The sequence below is a fragment of the Maniola jurtina genome, chromosome 2 (assembly GCF_905333055.1).
Source record: "Maniola jurtina chromosome 2, ilManJurt1.1, whole genome shotgun sequence".
Lineage (NCBI taxonomy): Eukaryota > Metazoa > Arthropoda > Insecta > Lepidoptera > Nymphalidae > Maniola > Maniola jurtina.
The window spans coordinates 13,143,827-13,160,784 of NC_060030.1; the positions used below are offsets into that span (position 1 = coordinate 13,143,827).

The 16,958-nt window shown below is 37.0% G+C and overlaps 1 protein-coding gene, 1 long non-coding RNA gene and 1 other non-coding gene across 16 annotated transcripts in view; 1 reads left to right on the forward strand and 2 right to left on the reverse strand.

Moving 5' to 3' along the window:
* The window catches only part of LOC123876561 (myocyte-specific enhancer factor 2), an 88,718-nt gene that overhangs the window by 2,229 nt on the left and 69,531 nt on the right, over positions 1–16,958 (reverse strand). For 2 of the 14 annotated variants that reach the window (XM_045922913.1, XM_045922878.1), the window contains exons 3-8: positions 12,553–12,690; positions 11,598–11,663; positions 10,503–10,803; positions 8,342–8,577; positions 7,333–7,460; positions 4,546–4,721 (exon numbers count right to left, since the gene is read on the reverse strand). In XM_045922913.1, coding sequence (XP_045778869.1) covers positions 4,546–4,721; positions 7,333–7,460; positions 8,342–8,577; positions 10,503–10,803; positions 11,598–11,663; positions 12,553–12,690 — 1,045 coding nt within the window. Of the gene's footprint in view, positions 1–4,536; positions 4,722–7,332; positions 7,461–8,341; positions 8,578–10,502; positions 10,804–11,597; positions 11,664–12,552; positions 12,691–16,958 lie in introns of all 14 variants that reach the window. The other 12 variants (XM_045922880.1, XM_045922876.1, XM_045922937.1 and 9 more) reach the window with 11 other exon arrangements.
* Positions 2,104–3,613, reverse strand: LOC123876659. Its single transcript, XR_006798391.1, has 3 exons — positions 3,452–3,613; positions 2,387–3,102; positions 2,104–2,326 (listed from the first exon to the last, which is right to left on the reverse strand). It is a non-coding gene; the product is annotated as an uncharacterized LOC123876659 (long non-coding RNA).
* Trnah-gug lies at positions 6,134–6,205 on the forward strand. The gene has a single exon. It is a non-coding gene; the product is annotated as a tRNA-His (tRNA).

The following is a 16,958-nucleotide window of genomic DNA, read 5'->3' on the forward strand; positions in this document are numbered from 1 at the left end:
ATTAATGTTTATCTTAAATTTATAATGATAGAGTCAAAAATAAATGGAACTACTAGTTACTGAACTCAATAATTATTATTTATTATAACAAAGGCAGTCTAATAAATTATATAACATTTAACCTAATTTGAGCTGTTTTTAAAATCTCTAGTAAAACTCGATATGATTTTCTATTACAATGTCACCATTTGTGATACCATAGAGTTGATAATAGAGTGAAGCGGGAACATTACTTGAAGTCCGACACATAATTTTTTTTAACTGATCTGCAGTGCGATTGTGTAAAACTTGACGATGAAAATGGTATTCATTTGATGGCTTAAACTATACGATTTCAGCTGTCAAACGGCAAATTCGAATTGTGTATGTTGTTCATAAATGGTTAGCGATTGGATGGTTATCATGGTTGATCATAATGGTTATTTTAGACGATGAGTGAACTATTTGATACCATTTGACAGCTTAATTCGAATTGTCTAACTTTTTTGAGCCATCGCTTATGTCAAATGATAGCGACGACTCGCGAGCCATGATTATCGTTGATCATTTTAGATAGTTTAGTGGTTTATGTACGTATTAAATTGATTTAAATATAATTTTCTAACTTTTGTAAGCTAATTCCAGGAAGTTATGATTTTAGCAGTCTATGTACCTAGGTGTTTACGTATTTAAGCAAGTATGTCCCGGTGTATGGTGCCTAAACTACTGCCAACTAGTTAAGAGTTTTATTTACTTAATTAATTGCTGTTTTAGTTAGTTTTCTGTTTCATCATAGTTTAAATTACCTTGTAAATATTTAGTGACAATGTTTTTTCAATTAAATCTATTCATTTCATATATGGAAAGTTTTGTTTAATTTATAGGTCTTCCCTAGGTAGCTCTATATTTCAATAGGTAGGTACCTACTATAGGAAAACGTAACGTAAATTACCTATAACGTAAGATAACTACTTATGCCAAGTGGGGTATCTTAAGGAAGGGTTTACCTACCTGTAATGTACCATTCTAAAACAGATTTTTATTACTTTTTATGCATGGTAGTTTTTGATTTATCGTGCAAATTGTCAATAAAATACCCAAGTACCTATATGGAACCCTCGGTGCGCGAGTCTGACTCACACTTGGCCGATTTTTTCCTTTGCTTGTGCTATAACACTTACTTACCTGCCAAATTTCATGATTCTAGGTTAATGGAAAGTACCTTTGATACCTAAGATTTAGTTCCTTTTTCTTGACAGACACGACAGGCAGACAGACAACAAAGTGATCCTTATAAGTTCCTTTTGAGGTGCAAAACCCTAATATAGGGTGTCTCTGAGAATTTTTTGCTATGGTATCAAGTAGGATATCAAAATGAAAGAGGAGAAAATTCTGTTCATAAAATAAAAAGTATGTAAATTACTATACATATTTATTTAATTAAACATTTTTATTACTAACTACAATATTACAACTACATTATCCATGAATAGAGGCAGAACCAAGATTATGACCAACTCCCAGAAAAAAACTGTAAGGCTAAGTTCAAATATACTGGAATATGTAGATGAATACATATATCTAGGACTAACAATATCACCAACAGATCAAACATCAAAAGAAGTAGAAAGAAGGAAATGCGTATTGCATTTCTGGAAAAGATACTAGTCTCTAAAGGAAATTATGAAAAACAAAGATAATACCATATCTGAAAAAGCCAAAGCATTCAATGTATGCAACCTTCCATGTCTGACTTATGACTACCAGACATGGGGTCTGACTGAGAAAACTTTAAGATTATTCAAAATAGTATAGAGAGAAGTATGCTTAAAATTAAAAAAAAGAGTTAAAATCAGGCTCTCTACTATTAGAAACAGGACAAAAGCAAGGAATTTGTCAGTCACCATTAAAAAACTAAGTGGTAATTAAAGGGCACGAGAGACAAGAGAAATAAGTGGATGAAAGCACTTATAGAATGGTACCCAAGAACGGGAAAAAGATGAGGATGACATTTGAGAAAAAGCAGGAAATACATGGAGAAGAAAAGCCAAAGAAAGACTTATATGGAGAACCCTGGAGTTGCCCAAGGGCAAACTGAAAGAAGAGGGAAAAAAAACAAAACACCACTGTCAACAAATATATTATAATATACACAGCATTAACGTAATTTAATTCAATGGAATTCAGTGAATAAAGGCTTAACATATTATTATACAATATTACAAAATAATAAAAATACAGTGTACACTAATAACTAAAAAGCCACACTATAATATACTAAGTGACAGATGATTAGGAATGGTCTACTTACTAGGCAGATGCTATCTATATGCAGTTCTCACCACCCCTAGGTACCTAGGGGTGGTGAGAACTGCACTGGGAGAACTGAACTGAGACTACTAGGTACCTAGTAGTCTGGCTTTAGTTGTGTTTAACATATTTTACTGTTTACTTATGACCATAGGAACATTGAAATATTTTACCTAATAAATACTTATAATATGCTAAAATGCTAAATATACGCAGCCAACTTTGTATTAAGAACTAGCATTATGTCTCACCTAAACATCATAATAAAAAATTACATTTTCATCATCACCAACCCATGACCGGTTTATTACCAAGCACAGCTTTCCTATTAGAAGGAGGCCATAATCCACCATGCTGGCCAAGTGCGGATTTGCAGACTCTACACACCTTTGAGAACATTACAAAGAACTCTCAGCCATGCAGGTTGTTTACCTTCACTGTTAAAGCAAATGATATATTCAATTGCCTAAAACTCACATAACTACAGTAAAAGGCTGGGATCGAACACCCAACCTTGGGAAGAAGTCTTAAGGACTAGGCTATCATCGCTCTTAATCAAAGATTACTTATGAACATAGGAATTATTAAATTATTTATTTACCTAGTTAGTTCTTATATGCTAATGTCTTAATATGAGAAAACTTAACACTCTGGGGTGTTTTATTACACCAAGTAGGGTTTTAAGGTTAAGGATAATATTTTCGCAATTTCTGCATCGCCTGTTCTGCAATCTCCACTTCCAAGCAGGTGCACTCGACCTTTATCGATTTCAAGGTGCTGCTCCTCCTTTGTGTTATTGTGCTTGGGTTGTTTCTGGAATTATTAAAATTTAAGATTGTTATTTCTATGTGAGTGGTACCAATATCTCTTATTTGTAAGTAAAACAATATGAGGAAATCTACACTGCGATAACTACTGCAACTTTTTTCAGCTCTCACTTTAAAGCTCATAAAACCGGTAATATCTATTTTTTAAGAATTTTAGTTTGCGCTATCAAGATGAATCTAGTGACGTATCATTTATCAAAATCGGTTGAGCCGTTGAGTAGTTACGAGCGGACATAGAAACGGACGTACATACAAGTCAAACACATAACCCTGCTTTGAACTTCGCCGCAGTCGGATAGGTGATAAAACTTATTAAGTAGTGTGTTGTAACTTACGTTCTTGTCAATTTCACATAGCAAACGCTCCACTGTTAATGTTCACGGCTTTCCATCCTTGTGCCGTCTTTGACCTTTGTGGGTTCATCTCCTATACTTGCTGACGTGCTGGCTGGCCAAGGCAAACCTCATGCCAATAGGGTCTACCAGAGACTTCTTCAGTGACGACTGACGAGTGGAATGGAGACAAGCGAAAAAATGGTCGATACTAATAGTTGAGCGCCAGAAAGAATTTTGTTATTTGTATACCTAGCTTTTAATCACTTTTATTTGGATAATTAGGTAATTAGGTATTGTTATTTTTATTTCGTAACTTGTCAGTTGTCACTTACAGCGACACTGACATCGATTTAACCCTAGACAATATAGAAAAACATAGGAAAATATAGGTCCACTAACGCCATCTATTGTTGAGAAGCAGTAAGCTCGAGTATTGTTCATTCTTTGCGTTTAGTTATTGATTTTGCATAACTGATAATAACGTTAGAATTCAATGTTATAAGCTATGAAAGTAAATTTTTATGATAAAATATCATAAGTTAGCCTAAAAAGTTGCATTGTTTTTATATACATCTTAATTCATATCAACATAAAAATTGAGTTTTAAAAATGCTATTGGTATAATAAAACGCAATTCTATGATACGTTTTTAAGCCACCGGTCACTTTTCGGTCTTCATTTGATGGCCATTTTTACACAATTCGAATTGACGTTAGCGATCAAATGACCAATCGTTTTGAATAATCATGATGGTCTAAACCTTACACAATCGCACTGCTGACCAATCTGATAAATATAGCCTATGGCCATCTGGAATAATTATATTATCTTTCATGGCGAAAGAATTATTCAAATAGGTGCAGTGGTGGGTAGATTACCCTTCACTAGATACACACACAAAATTCCCTCTTTTGTTTATAATATTAGGAATAGATTGTGTTGAGATTGTCCCTTACTATCAATGGCACCGAACTGAGCGGGCCGAGGCGCCGACGACGACATGCAAGGGGTAGGGATTGACAAAGCGCCATGGGTTCTACTTTGTAATACATATTAGTATAGACTGAGTTGAGTTTGTCACTTACCGTACTTACCATCAATGGCACCGGACAAGTGAGCGGGCTGCGGCGCGGCCGGCGGCCCTCGATGCAAGTGGTCAGGCGCTCGAGGAGGTGACACGGGTTCCGCTTTGATCTTCACGCTGTTGGGCGAGCCGGCAGGCGGCGGCGTCCCTCCGCCCAGCACTGGTAGACTGCTGCTGTAAGGGGAACTGCAGTTTAGAAAGAAAAAGAGTTTAGTAATTGGTTAAATTCATTCAATGTTATTCTAGTTACTGAAGTAAGCTCTTATCTAATGGCAACACTGGAATTCATAGTCAAGATAGGGGCTTACCCTAATTCATTGCATATTTAAGGTTGAATATGACACATGTCGTCTGAATGGTCCCCATAAAGAAGCCCCTATTTTGACTATGAATTCCAGAATGTTATTGTACACATGGAATGATAGGTATATGACAGCTTATCTCACATGTTTGTCGGAGTATGCCCAACTAGTGTCGAACCCGTCCAGTGTCTGTCTGACTGACCGGTTGACTGACGGACGTGGGTTTAAAACCAGTCGGGCATACTCCGACAAACACGGAAATTTTATCTAAGCCGTCATACATTTATATTATTATCATTCCATAACGGTCGAATTTAATCAATCTATCTGTAATCTGCCGATAAAGTTACTTAGCAACTTACTTATTTTGTTGTCATTTATAAAAAGTTCAATAGTTTTTGACAAATAACAATTAACATTGTCTACAAATTACATGCAGATTATTTTCCGACGTAAATGGTAAGATCTGCTAGCAAACATAATCTATCATTTGAGACTTTTTGCTATGAGGGCGTGGAATTAAATGAGGTTTACGCGGTGTTTTCGCTAACTATTTTTTTTTACTGTCAAACAAAAAACTGAGTTCAGCTTACTCGTGCGTAACGCGCTTTGCATCGCTTCTGGTTACTTGGACGATTTGAGAAGTACCTACCGACATTTATATTCAGCTGCTAGAAATGGAAATAGACCAGGCTATATTATGATAGGTATTAAAATGGTCTTTAGATGATGCTTAGTGCTTAAGTATTTTGTATAGAATAACCTTTCGCTTGAACACAAAGCTGTGGATGTAGTTAATGTATGTATGAAAACTTTAAATTCGCCTGTCTGCCAATTTGACAATTTTTTGAGGAACTTAGTAAAAAACAAAAATGAAGTCCATCTCTATCTTGAATGCAGCTCTAATAACCTTTTAAAACATCTTAAATCCATTCTATTTACCTAATTAATAACATAATTAATGTAACTTAATTTATTATTACTCTGTAACCACAATTTTGGTACATATAAAATAGAGATAAAATAATTAATGATTAATGGGATATTGAGCACACGCGTCTCCTACCTACTTACGTGATTGTAATTTTATTGACATAACAAAAACTAATTTTCGTCTATTTTGTGAATGAAAAACTATTTAAGAGTTTCTAAGAATTAATTATTATTATTCAATTGGCGAAATTTCACGCCATTTAATGATCAATCGATGAATTGGGAGCCGGTCGAGCGTGAAATGAAAACTGACGTTGATGGAAGTAAGTAGTAAATTCGGAGGTTATACCAAGTGCTCCGATAGCCGTGATCGTCTAGTGGTTAGGACCCTACGTTGTGGCCGTAGTAACCCAGGTTCGAATCCTGGTCACGGCAGCGAATAGCTGTCTCGGCGGAGCTTATTTTTTGTTATTTTTTCTTAATTTCTATCCATATTATGAATGCAAAAACGTATTTGTCAGTTTATTGGTTTGTCCTTCAATTACGTCACAATAGAGCAACGGATCGATGTGATTTTACTTACTTAAATAGTACTTAATACTTAAATACTTAAGAAGTGACATAGGCAAATTTTTGTCCCGGAAAATCAAAGAAATCACACGGGATTTAAAAAAATCCACACAGACGAAGCCGCGAACAGATTATATCTTAAATAGATCCTAACGCCGAATTACATGTAACCCATTAAAAAACATTTATGTCAAAATGTGAAATCTAAATGAGTTTTAGAATGGTTTTAGATTTCACTTTTTGAAGTTGATTATAATAATTGAGCTAGGTAAGTAGATAATATTTAACTTTATAAGTATGGTTTTGGTTGAGTAATCTACTTGTTATAATTATAATTTTTGTTTGTTATTTAAATTTAGAATATTATGTAAGAAATAGGAGCCTAGAACAACAAAGTCTGTCTGTACTCTTAGTCTTAAAAGAAACAAGAGAAAGAAAAGTTTCACATTCATATTATTTTGTAAATCAAAGGAAGTAATAAAATAGTAAAATCTATTGATTACATAACGCTTTGTACTATAGATCGGTCTATTGTAATCTACACAAAGTTAATTGAGTGAGCCACGAACCTTTTCCCGAAGGTTAATTTTTTGTCAACAAATGAAAAGAAATCGTTTAAAAACGAAGAGGCAAAGTATAATTAAATAGCCTCAAAAAAGTTCTTAAAAAGTTATTTAAAAATCCCATGGGAACCACTTTTTAATTTGATTAGATTTTTTCGATTTTCCGGGAAAAAGTAGCCTATGTCCATCCCCGGGATATAAGCTAACTGTACCTTTTATAAGAATCGGTTACACTATTGGACCGTGAAAAGCTATCAGACAGACACAGTATCGTATTTATAATATTAGGATGGATTTACCAGCAAAGTTGTCAATTAATTACGTAAGCTAGGTACTTACGTGAGTAAAACTTACAGGTGTAACCGCGGCCTTAAGTATAATGAAATGAAAATGAGAGAAGCTAATAGGTAAATAAAATTGATCACAGACATGTACCTGTTGTGCTGTAGAGTCTGCAGCTGGTGCGCGCCCCACGACAGGCCGATACCGATGTCCGAGCTCATGCTGAAGTCCTGCGGGCCGCCGAAGTTGCCGAGTCCTGAGTAGCTTAGTGGCGTCTAGAAAAAAGTACATACGAATAAGTAAGGGTACAAAAATCTTACTTTTTAGGGATCCGTACCTCAAAAGGAAAAACGGAACCCTTATACTGTCTGTCCGTCCGTCCGTCGTACCTGTCAAGAAAACCTATAGGGTACTTCCCGTTGACCTAGAATCATGAAATCTGGCAAGTAGGTAGGTCTTATAGCATAAGTAAAGGAATAAATCCGAAAACCGTGAATTGGTAGTTACATCTTGGCCGGTTTTTTTTTAAATTTACAGACTAGCGCTTGGCTGCAATCAGACCTGCTAGCAAGTGATGATGCAGCCTATGATGGAGCGCGCTTGAAGTCGCCTATTCACTCTTGACTTGAAAGTACCCATATTAAAAGTGGAAGGGAAAACTGATGCTGGAAGGGCGTTGCATATCCTAGCGGTTCGGATTAGAAACGACGGAGCAAATCCGAGGAATTTCAACTACGTACGGATGCAGACCTTGACGATGGCTTGCAGTACGATGGTAGAAAGGTGGTGGTAGATGGTGAAAGGAGGAACCAGGGCAAAGAGCTCTTGTGCACACTCTCCGAAATATATTCTGTAGAATACTGATAGATTGGCATAGAATAGAATCTTTCCTTCAAAAACGTAATATGTTCTTAAAATGTCTGATTATGGTTTTGCCACAATTTTCACAAAAATTTTGAGATTTGTTGTTCCGAGTTCCTACTTGAGTTGTTCCGAGGCGAGTAATGAGGCGGCGGTGGGTGTGTGTGATTTGTATGGATGCCAGTTCGGCGACGGCGCTGGTCCGAAAAGGCGAAGGGTTACTTTATTCCGCCATTGGAGTAGTTGTAGCAACTTTCTACAAGGTGAAATGATGCTAATAGAACATATAACTCACCTCCCCAGCATATGATATATCATCCTGCGGTGGTGGCATTGAACTGGGTATAACGACGCGTAAATTGTTCCGAGGCGAGTGGTGCGGTGGCGGTGCGTGTGCGTGGGATTTGTGCGGATGTCGGTGCGGCGACGGTGCTGGTCCGGGGGAAGGCGAAGGGGTACAGCCGGCGCCTAGCGGCGACGCAGATCCTGGATAACCATTTGACATCTCTAGCATTCCGCCACTGGGGTAAACTGGAAGAGAATAAAATAATTTTGGAGAAAAACACTCAAGAGGTACTTACAATCAGGTTTTAATTGAATTTCATTACAAAAATTCACGCTTTAGAGGTCTTTTGACGTTACAATTCGTCATTATACCTACACATTGGTAAGTACTTTGACCAAAATTTAAAAGACTTCATTTTAAAAGCTTTCTATTCCACGTATTTTAAACATAGCTTTGAACAAATTAATTATTACTCTGCGTAATTATTTAATAATATTTAATAAATAAATAAGAGTCTTATAAAGTTATGTAGGAGCAAGGTTTTCAACTTGGTAGAAATATAATTATTGATTTTCAGATTAGTTTTAGACTAGCTTTTTTAATCTTACCAATAAGGATCGAGCTATCATAAAATAAAGGATAAAAAACTAGGTCAAGTTCTTTGGATTAGATAAAACATAAATTGAAAACTTTCATAGTATAGTTATTATTTGATTCGATAATTTGCAAACATTGCATTCCAAAACTAAACGTTGACACATAATCGATCACCAAGCAATTTTTATTTATGAATAGATTATAAGCAGTTGATAGATATCTATACTAATAAATAAAATTGGAGTGTCTGTCTGTAATTTCGAAATAACTACCTCATATTAAGCTCATATGGTTATTTGAACGATACTATAACTGAATCACACGTTTTTAAAATTTTTGTCTGTCTGTCTGTCTGTCTGTCTGTTTGAAAAGGCTAATCTTTGGAACGGCTGAACCGATTTTGACGGGATTTTCACAGGCAAGTAGAGGATTGACCAGGGCGTAACATAGGCTACTTTTTTAACCGACTTTTAAAAAGGGAGTTGTGTTTTTCTACCTATGTACACCGAAATCTCCGAGATTTCTGAACCGATTTGCGTCATTTCTTTTTTAATCGATAAAGGAACTTTGCGACATTGTTTCATAAAAAATTTGGAGTCCAACTCCTCAATCCTGATGCTGCAGGGGATCTGACCAATCCACGCGGGCGAAGCTGCGGGCATAAGCTAGTTATTCAATAAAATTTAGCAAAATATAATATATGTTTTAATTTTCAGTTCTTTCTTAGCTTTATTGAAAACTGGGATAAATCCATAATAATATTAATAGGTATGTCACAAGGGTAGACAAGGTCTATCTACACTTATAATAATACTGTAACTGGACGATTTCTGTAAAATATATTTTGAAAATGTTAGTCGGAGAAAATATTATTATCGATACAGACCCCAAAACTATTATATTTTCGAATTTCTGTCTGTCTGTCTGTGTGTACGTGCATCACGCAAAAACTAGCTACGAGTCTAAACTAGTCTATATACTAATAAATAAAATTGGAGTGTCTGTCTGTAATTTCGAAATAACTAACGCATATTAAGGTCATATGGTTATTTGAACGATACTATAACTGAATCACACGTTTTTAAAATTTTTGTCTGTCTGTCTGTCTGTTTGAAAAGGCTAATCTTGGGAACGGCTGAACCGATTTTGACGGGATTTTCACAGACAAGTAGAGAATTGACTAGGGAGTAACATAGGCTACTTTTTTAACCGACTTTCAAAAAGGGAGTTGTGTTTTTCTACCTATGTACACCGAAATCTCCGAGATTTCTGAACCGATTTGCGTCATTTCTTTTTTAATCGATAGAGGAACTTTGCGACATTATTTCATAAAAATTTTGGAGTCCAACTCCTCAATCCTGATGCTGCAGGGGATCTGACCAATCCACGCGGGCGAAGCTGCGGGCATCAGCTAGTCATTAATAAAACTGGCACCCATTGACTTAGATAACTTTTTTAAAATATCTTAGTTCCACGGGAAAACATATATAAGTAGACAGTTTTACAAATATAGCCAGAGACCGGTGAAGGTAGTAAAAAATAGAATTTTTTCAAGTTTTTTTATTTTTATTACCTGAATCGGTTTCTGAAGACGAGGGCCGTGGACTGATAGAAGTGTGCATCTGTGGACTGGCTTGCAATAGTGACTGTTCGTAGCTGCCCACCGGCACGCTCACGGGCAGGTTGTAGTTGCTGCCCGTCACGCCCACTCCGACCCTACTGCCGTTCAACTGGTTTCGCTGCATCATCATTTGGAATTCCTCGTCAATCTTTGAATACTTGGCCTCGGTCCGTGGTGTCAGGTTGTACTCGGGTTCCGCCTCCGGGCTGTCCGGCGACATCACTCCGTTCTTATGCTCTTTCTTCGTGAGTGCCTGTAAGTGTCAGCGAAACCAGCTCAGGTGGCTTGACGAGCCCAAAGTATAACATTACTCTACGTCGATTGCATGCAATTTAAACTCGAGTTAAATATTAGAATCACCCTCTATACACACTGTTACTGTGCGGTTACTGTTAGTTTCTAACTCGACTTTCAATCCAGTTTGAAATATTAATCGGCTCTACGTCGAGGCTCTACCAGTACAGCATGTAGTGGAGGGTAAATCAAGTGCTAATACAAAACTACGAAGCGATATCTAGTTGCTAAGGTATACGTGAAAACTTTTTAGCGTACATTTGTGTGTTGTGTCGAATGCAATGGTATACAACACTGACTTTACCCTTGTATCGCATCTCGGAGTCAGGTAGGCGCGCTTAATTCAAATAAACACAAAAATATTTATAAAACCCATGCTGCACAAGGAAAAAATAACATAAATATTTAGGGTGGTCATAAACTGTTAGTATAAAACTCGGTGTCTGGTATTTTATACTTCGTATTTTTTTTTTGTAACAGGAAATAAACGGGCATGCTGTTTGTTGGTGGGACGTGTTCTATTCTTACGACTAAATTAAAGTGATTTTTGGTACAACATCGATTGGATTTTCTATGGGGATAGGTACTCGATTAGTTTTACAAGTGGACTTTCCTATTTTTTGGGGTTTTAGTAAGAGATGTTTATATTAGGGGAGTATGTGAGTATAAGCACGCGGTTAGCGGGGTAAGTCAAGTTTGCATGGACATTGCATTGCGATCACGGGCACACAGATGACGCCGTACTTCATGTACCTCGATGATGTTCCGGTTCGTCAGCGACTCATGCGGTTCGTTGTATTCCGTGTATTTCAGTAACACCTGCAAAACGAGGGAAAACATTAGGGATGCGGCCAATCATCTTAGATTGCGATTGTTTTTCATACGCTGCTTATCCTGCTGGACTAGCACGGAAATTGTGACTATTGCGTTACTAAGATAGCTATTTTGACATAACTTTATGACAGCTGTTGTACTAATGCCATACCCCTACGGTATCTCATTTAAACCCTTGACTAGTAGTATCTAGCCAAGGTTTCTTATCAGACCAGACATGAGCATATTAAAAATTACTACTATTAAAAATACCTACTAACGTATTTCAATTTATAGATCAGCGCTTGGCAGTAATAACACTTGCATGCAAGTGATGATGCAGCCTTAAATGGAACCTTGCCTACGATATGCCTATTCACTATAATACCAACCTAGCCGCATACTGTATGAAGTATTTCTTTACACTGTGCCCTTTTTCCAGTCCTTTAAGGCCTAAACTGTGCTTTGATTTTAGATGGCAATCCGATGATAAAAGGGTTACTAACGCTTAGAAGGCCGATGGTAGTAAGGTAAATACGGTAAGGTTTAATAGAAACTGCCATACCCCTTCCAGGTTAGCCCGCTGGCATCTTAGACTGCATCATCACTTACATCAGGTGAGATTGCAGTCAAGGGCTAACTTGTTAGTTGTTTCTGAGTAGAAAAAATTGGTTGTCTGTCGGTTACTGACGATAGTTGAACGTGAGAACAAAGGCCGATTGTGCTTCTTTGTCGCTCGTTCCGTGCTCTCGCTTGCACTTCAAGCCTTACATGGAACGCCTCAGAGCGAGGTAACGCCGCATGAGTCATGTTTTTTCGTGCGTGCAGCCGGCTCTATCGAATTATAAGACGTTGTCACGTCAAAAAAAAAGGTAAATCAATGATAGAAGCTGACCTTGTCCATATCCGTGCTGGCATACTGGTAGAGTTTGTTGTTGGAGCTGAAGATGATGAGAGCGATCTCGCAGTCGCAGAGTACACTCAGCTCGTACGCTTTCTTCATCACCCCGAATTTGCGCTTGTTGAATGTCACCTGGAAACAAATTGTTTTTTGTTAAGCTTGGCTGTTACCTACCAGGATGGCTATATACTAATGTTTTATAGCCGCGCCGGTGATCAACATAAATGCATATGAAGGTATGGTGTCGCTAAATCTTAGACATAACCTATGAATAGACATACTGGACATAGACATACTGGTAGATGGACTTAGTCCGGGTCTACAAACAGGTAGCTTTGGCTGCAAAGATCTCCTGAGTACCTAATGAGTGTAGGTACCGCGTTGCGTGACAGCTCAATCGAATAAGGAGAAATTGAACAGCATAGGATCAGGAACTTATGACAAATATACCTAAACACTTGTGAAATAAAACAGATGTAGGTACTTCTAGAAAAAGCATTTTGTATGGAGCTGAATAATTTGAATCTTAACATCCTGTGACGCAATGGTGATGTTTGAAATTTAGTTTTTGTAGAGTTGGCATGGGTCCAAAATTGTTCCAATTTATATTAGAACAATGAAGCACGACCAAGATGCCATCTGTAAGATGAGCACAAGCATTTTCATTAGGCCATTCTAAGGGCATTATTTGGAGTTTTGCCATCGTTCATGATCCGTCCATTATTTCTCGGGTTCCGTACCTCAAACGTAAAAACGGAAGCCTTATAGGATCACTTTGTTGTCTGTCTATCTGTCCGTCTGTCGTGTCTGTCAAGGAAATCTATAGGATGCTTCCCGTTGACCTAGAATCATGAAATTTGGCAGGCAGGTAGGTCTTATAGCACAGGAATAACTCCGAAAACCGTGAATTTGTGGTTACATGTGGTGGTAATAAAAATAAAATATCTCATAACACCCCTCTTTTTGGGTCGGGGGTTAAAAATTATATGAGTGCAGCCAGTCAAAACAATGACCAGGAAGTAAAAGGAAATGATTTACATATCTCAAGTGTTTGGTGTATCGTGAATGCGCTTCATAAATGCACAGTAGGTACACAGTTTGCACGAAACAAAGAAATTATTGTGTTGACGTTTAACGCGACGCAGAAAGTTATCGCACTCAATTTATGGGTCATGGACATCGCAATGAGCTAATGGAGGACTTTTATATATTTTTTTTAAATAGTAGCTTTTCTTTGCAAAGTGTATCGTTAGTTAGTGTGTGTGTTGATTTTGGAGTCCGAACGCTGAAGTAGGTTGTCTCTACTGTAATTTTCTTGTAGCATGCAGGTAATTTCGTTAAGGAAATCTTGTGCAATTCTGATGATAATATAATATTGTATAGTGTTACTGAGCTGGTATGAGGAGGTAATAGAGAGTCAACAACTGTTTGACTTGTCTCAGCGCGTCATTTATGTAGAGTCCGATGATAAGAGATGATGATGAGAGTAGTAGAGAGGTAATCATGAAAACTTCTTTATTCCTAACTTTTTAGTAGGTTAGCTATCGTATACAAATATGTACACTAATCAAATCTAATTTTTTAGGGTTCTGTATTTCCAGGGAAAATAAGAACCCTTATAGGATCACTTCGTTGTCTGTCAGTACAAGGACAATAAAACCTATAGGGTATTTTCCTTTGATCTAGCATCATGAAATTGTGACGGATGAGAACAGAATTAGCAATTTTGTTATTAGATCTGACCTGAACACAGTATTTAGTTCTGTCATATTTTGTTAACGGAGTTTTGATAAATACAATCAATTTCCGGGATTCGCTCTCAATTTGTATCCTGTTTTTTTTTGTTTATCAATCGAATACACACAATTATATTATTGATTCATTATGAAACTAATTATTTTAACTTAACTCGCTTATGTTCATAATTTTTAAATAAGCTGTAAAAACATGCGACACAACTTTCCTAATAAGAAAATATCTAAAGTAATCAAAAAATTCGCAAAATGACCGAGAAATCGCTAGATTGCTGCTACTGCTATTAAATAAATACTCACACTTAATAGATGTATTTGTTTTATAAACAGGAAAGGAAACGAACAGCAGCTGTTTATATTATTTACTTTTCTAAATCGCTTTATATATTACGATTGTTCAACTAATCACAGGTTATTATTACTGCGTAATAATTTCTAGATATTCACATTACTGTCACCTATATTCATAGTTCATACAAAACGTAAACACTAGGAAAAGTGAATTGACCTTCGCAACTTTTAGCTGTCTGATCCTCTATCGCAGGACCACTTTAGAATGACCTCCTCCTACCAAGATTTTTTCCATCAGATGAATGGATTATAGGAAGCTCCGTGGATCTAAGAGGACTGGGCAAGGGCATGTAGTCGTATAATTAATAAATTAGTTGTTGGCGCGGTCATTGTCCTTAGCGATAATGTTTGCAGCGAGTTCAGTGCTGATATGCCCCATCTGTTAGGTCAGACCACTAAGGTCATCTCCCTCGCTCAACCTTGTGTTTGATTTTTTATTTCATTTTTTTAAAGACCGGTTCCTCCACTTCTTTTCCTTTCTTTTTTTATCCTTTTTTCAGTTTCTATACGGCATACTGTACTGTACTGGAATGCCTAATCGCTTGACACTATTCTGTCGATATCATCATCATCATCACCAACCGATAGACGTCAACTGCTGGGCATAGCCTGAATCCAGCGGTTCCCTGCTACTTGCCAGATGGCCAGATGTCGTCCGTCCACCTAGAGGAGGTCTTCCAACTCTGCAGTTTCCGGGGCGAGGTCGTCATTCCAGCACCTTGGGACCGAAACGTCTATCGAGCTATGTGATAGCTTGTACGTAAACAAACAAGAAAACAAAGGCTAAGCCTCCTACTAGAACAGATACCTACTTATACCCATTTCGGTTTCTGTAAGGCATCGGTATACTAACTTGAAAAACTTTATCAAAACTCAAAAGTAAATAAACCAGAAACCAACGCCTGAAAGCCTCCTACCAGATTTGGTCTATAGGTCAATTTAGAGAAAATCATTTTTAGACCCTTCCTGTGTCCCTTATTGAAAACAAACAAGTCACACGTTTTATTTTGACAACTCCATACAAAAAAGAATGCCAACATGTAAATTATAGCTCAAGGCTCTTTTCACCTGCTAGAACGTTTCTAGTCTGAATTGACGTGATTTATGTTGTTGCCACACTGCAAAGACACAAGGACACCATAAACACATACCTATAACAGCTTTTTTGGCAACCTGTGGGGTGATTCGCTAACTCAGTGTCTAACACTGAATGATAACCACCGAGCTCATTTTTTAATCCATTGACGGTTTTCTACGAAAAAATATTTTATTCTCAGCCAGTAAAGCAGCAATGTAGAACCAACCAACCTTGGTGGCTATCATTCACTGTTAGACACTGAGTTAGCGAATCACCTAGCTGGTCGCCCAACCTGGCTTTGGACAAGTCATTTCTAGATCAGCCTGAAAACCCATAAGGCAGAAGCTGAAGCTTTGGACTTTGCTGGATTCAGGATAGCTCATTTAACTTTCAAACATGGACGCCATTCCAATGATGGATGCAAAACAGTTGTGAGTAATAAATTCGCCTAGTTCGAGAGTCATTAATTGGTATGCAGTGACTTTTGAACTTACTTTGTAGTACAATTTGCATCAGTGAGTAATTTTGTTGTTTTTCCATTGCTTTAGGCTTATCACTATTCTGAATAATAAATGGGTCAGTAAAGTTATACTAAAATAAGGTTCAAATTATTTGGAATATTTCACTATATGATTTTTTGATACTACCGAAAAACTACCATTTACATTAAATATATATTTTAAATAGCTACTAAAAAAAAACTAAGTATAAGTAAAAGGTATTTAATACAAAAAGATCTTATCCGGAAAAAACAATTATATAAACACCTTTTCAACGGAAAACAAAGTCTACAGAAAAGTTTATTGACGGAAAAGTACATGTACCTATCTGCCTATATTACGAAACAATTACATAACGAAAGTAACGAAAAAAAGTCAATTACGAAAATATCGTTGACACCTACGTCTACGTTACCAAAGAATTTCATTCTGGAAAAGTCTACGATAAGGGCCACCGGACGAAAATAATAAAAAATCGATCAAGTGCGAGACTGACTCGCACACGAAGGGTTCCGTACCATAGAGCACGCAATAATACTTTTTAATTTTTAAAATTTTCATGACGGCCATTTAGGAATTTTTATTATTTGCTAGAGCAAACCAAATAACTACGCATATTTTATGATATTTCCACTCCCTACCGTTCACGAGATACAGTCCGCTGACGGGCTGAGATAGTTGGATGGACAGACGGGCGGACAGCAGAGACTTAGTAGG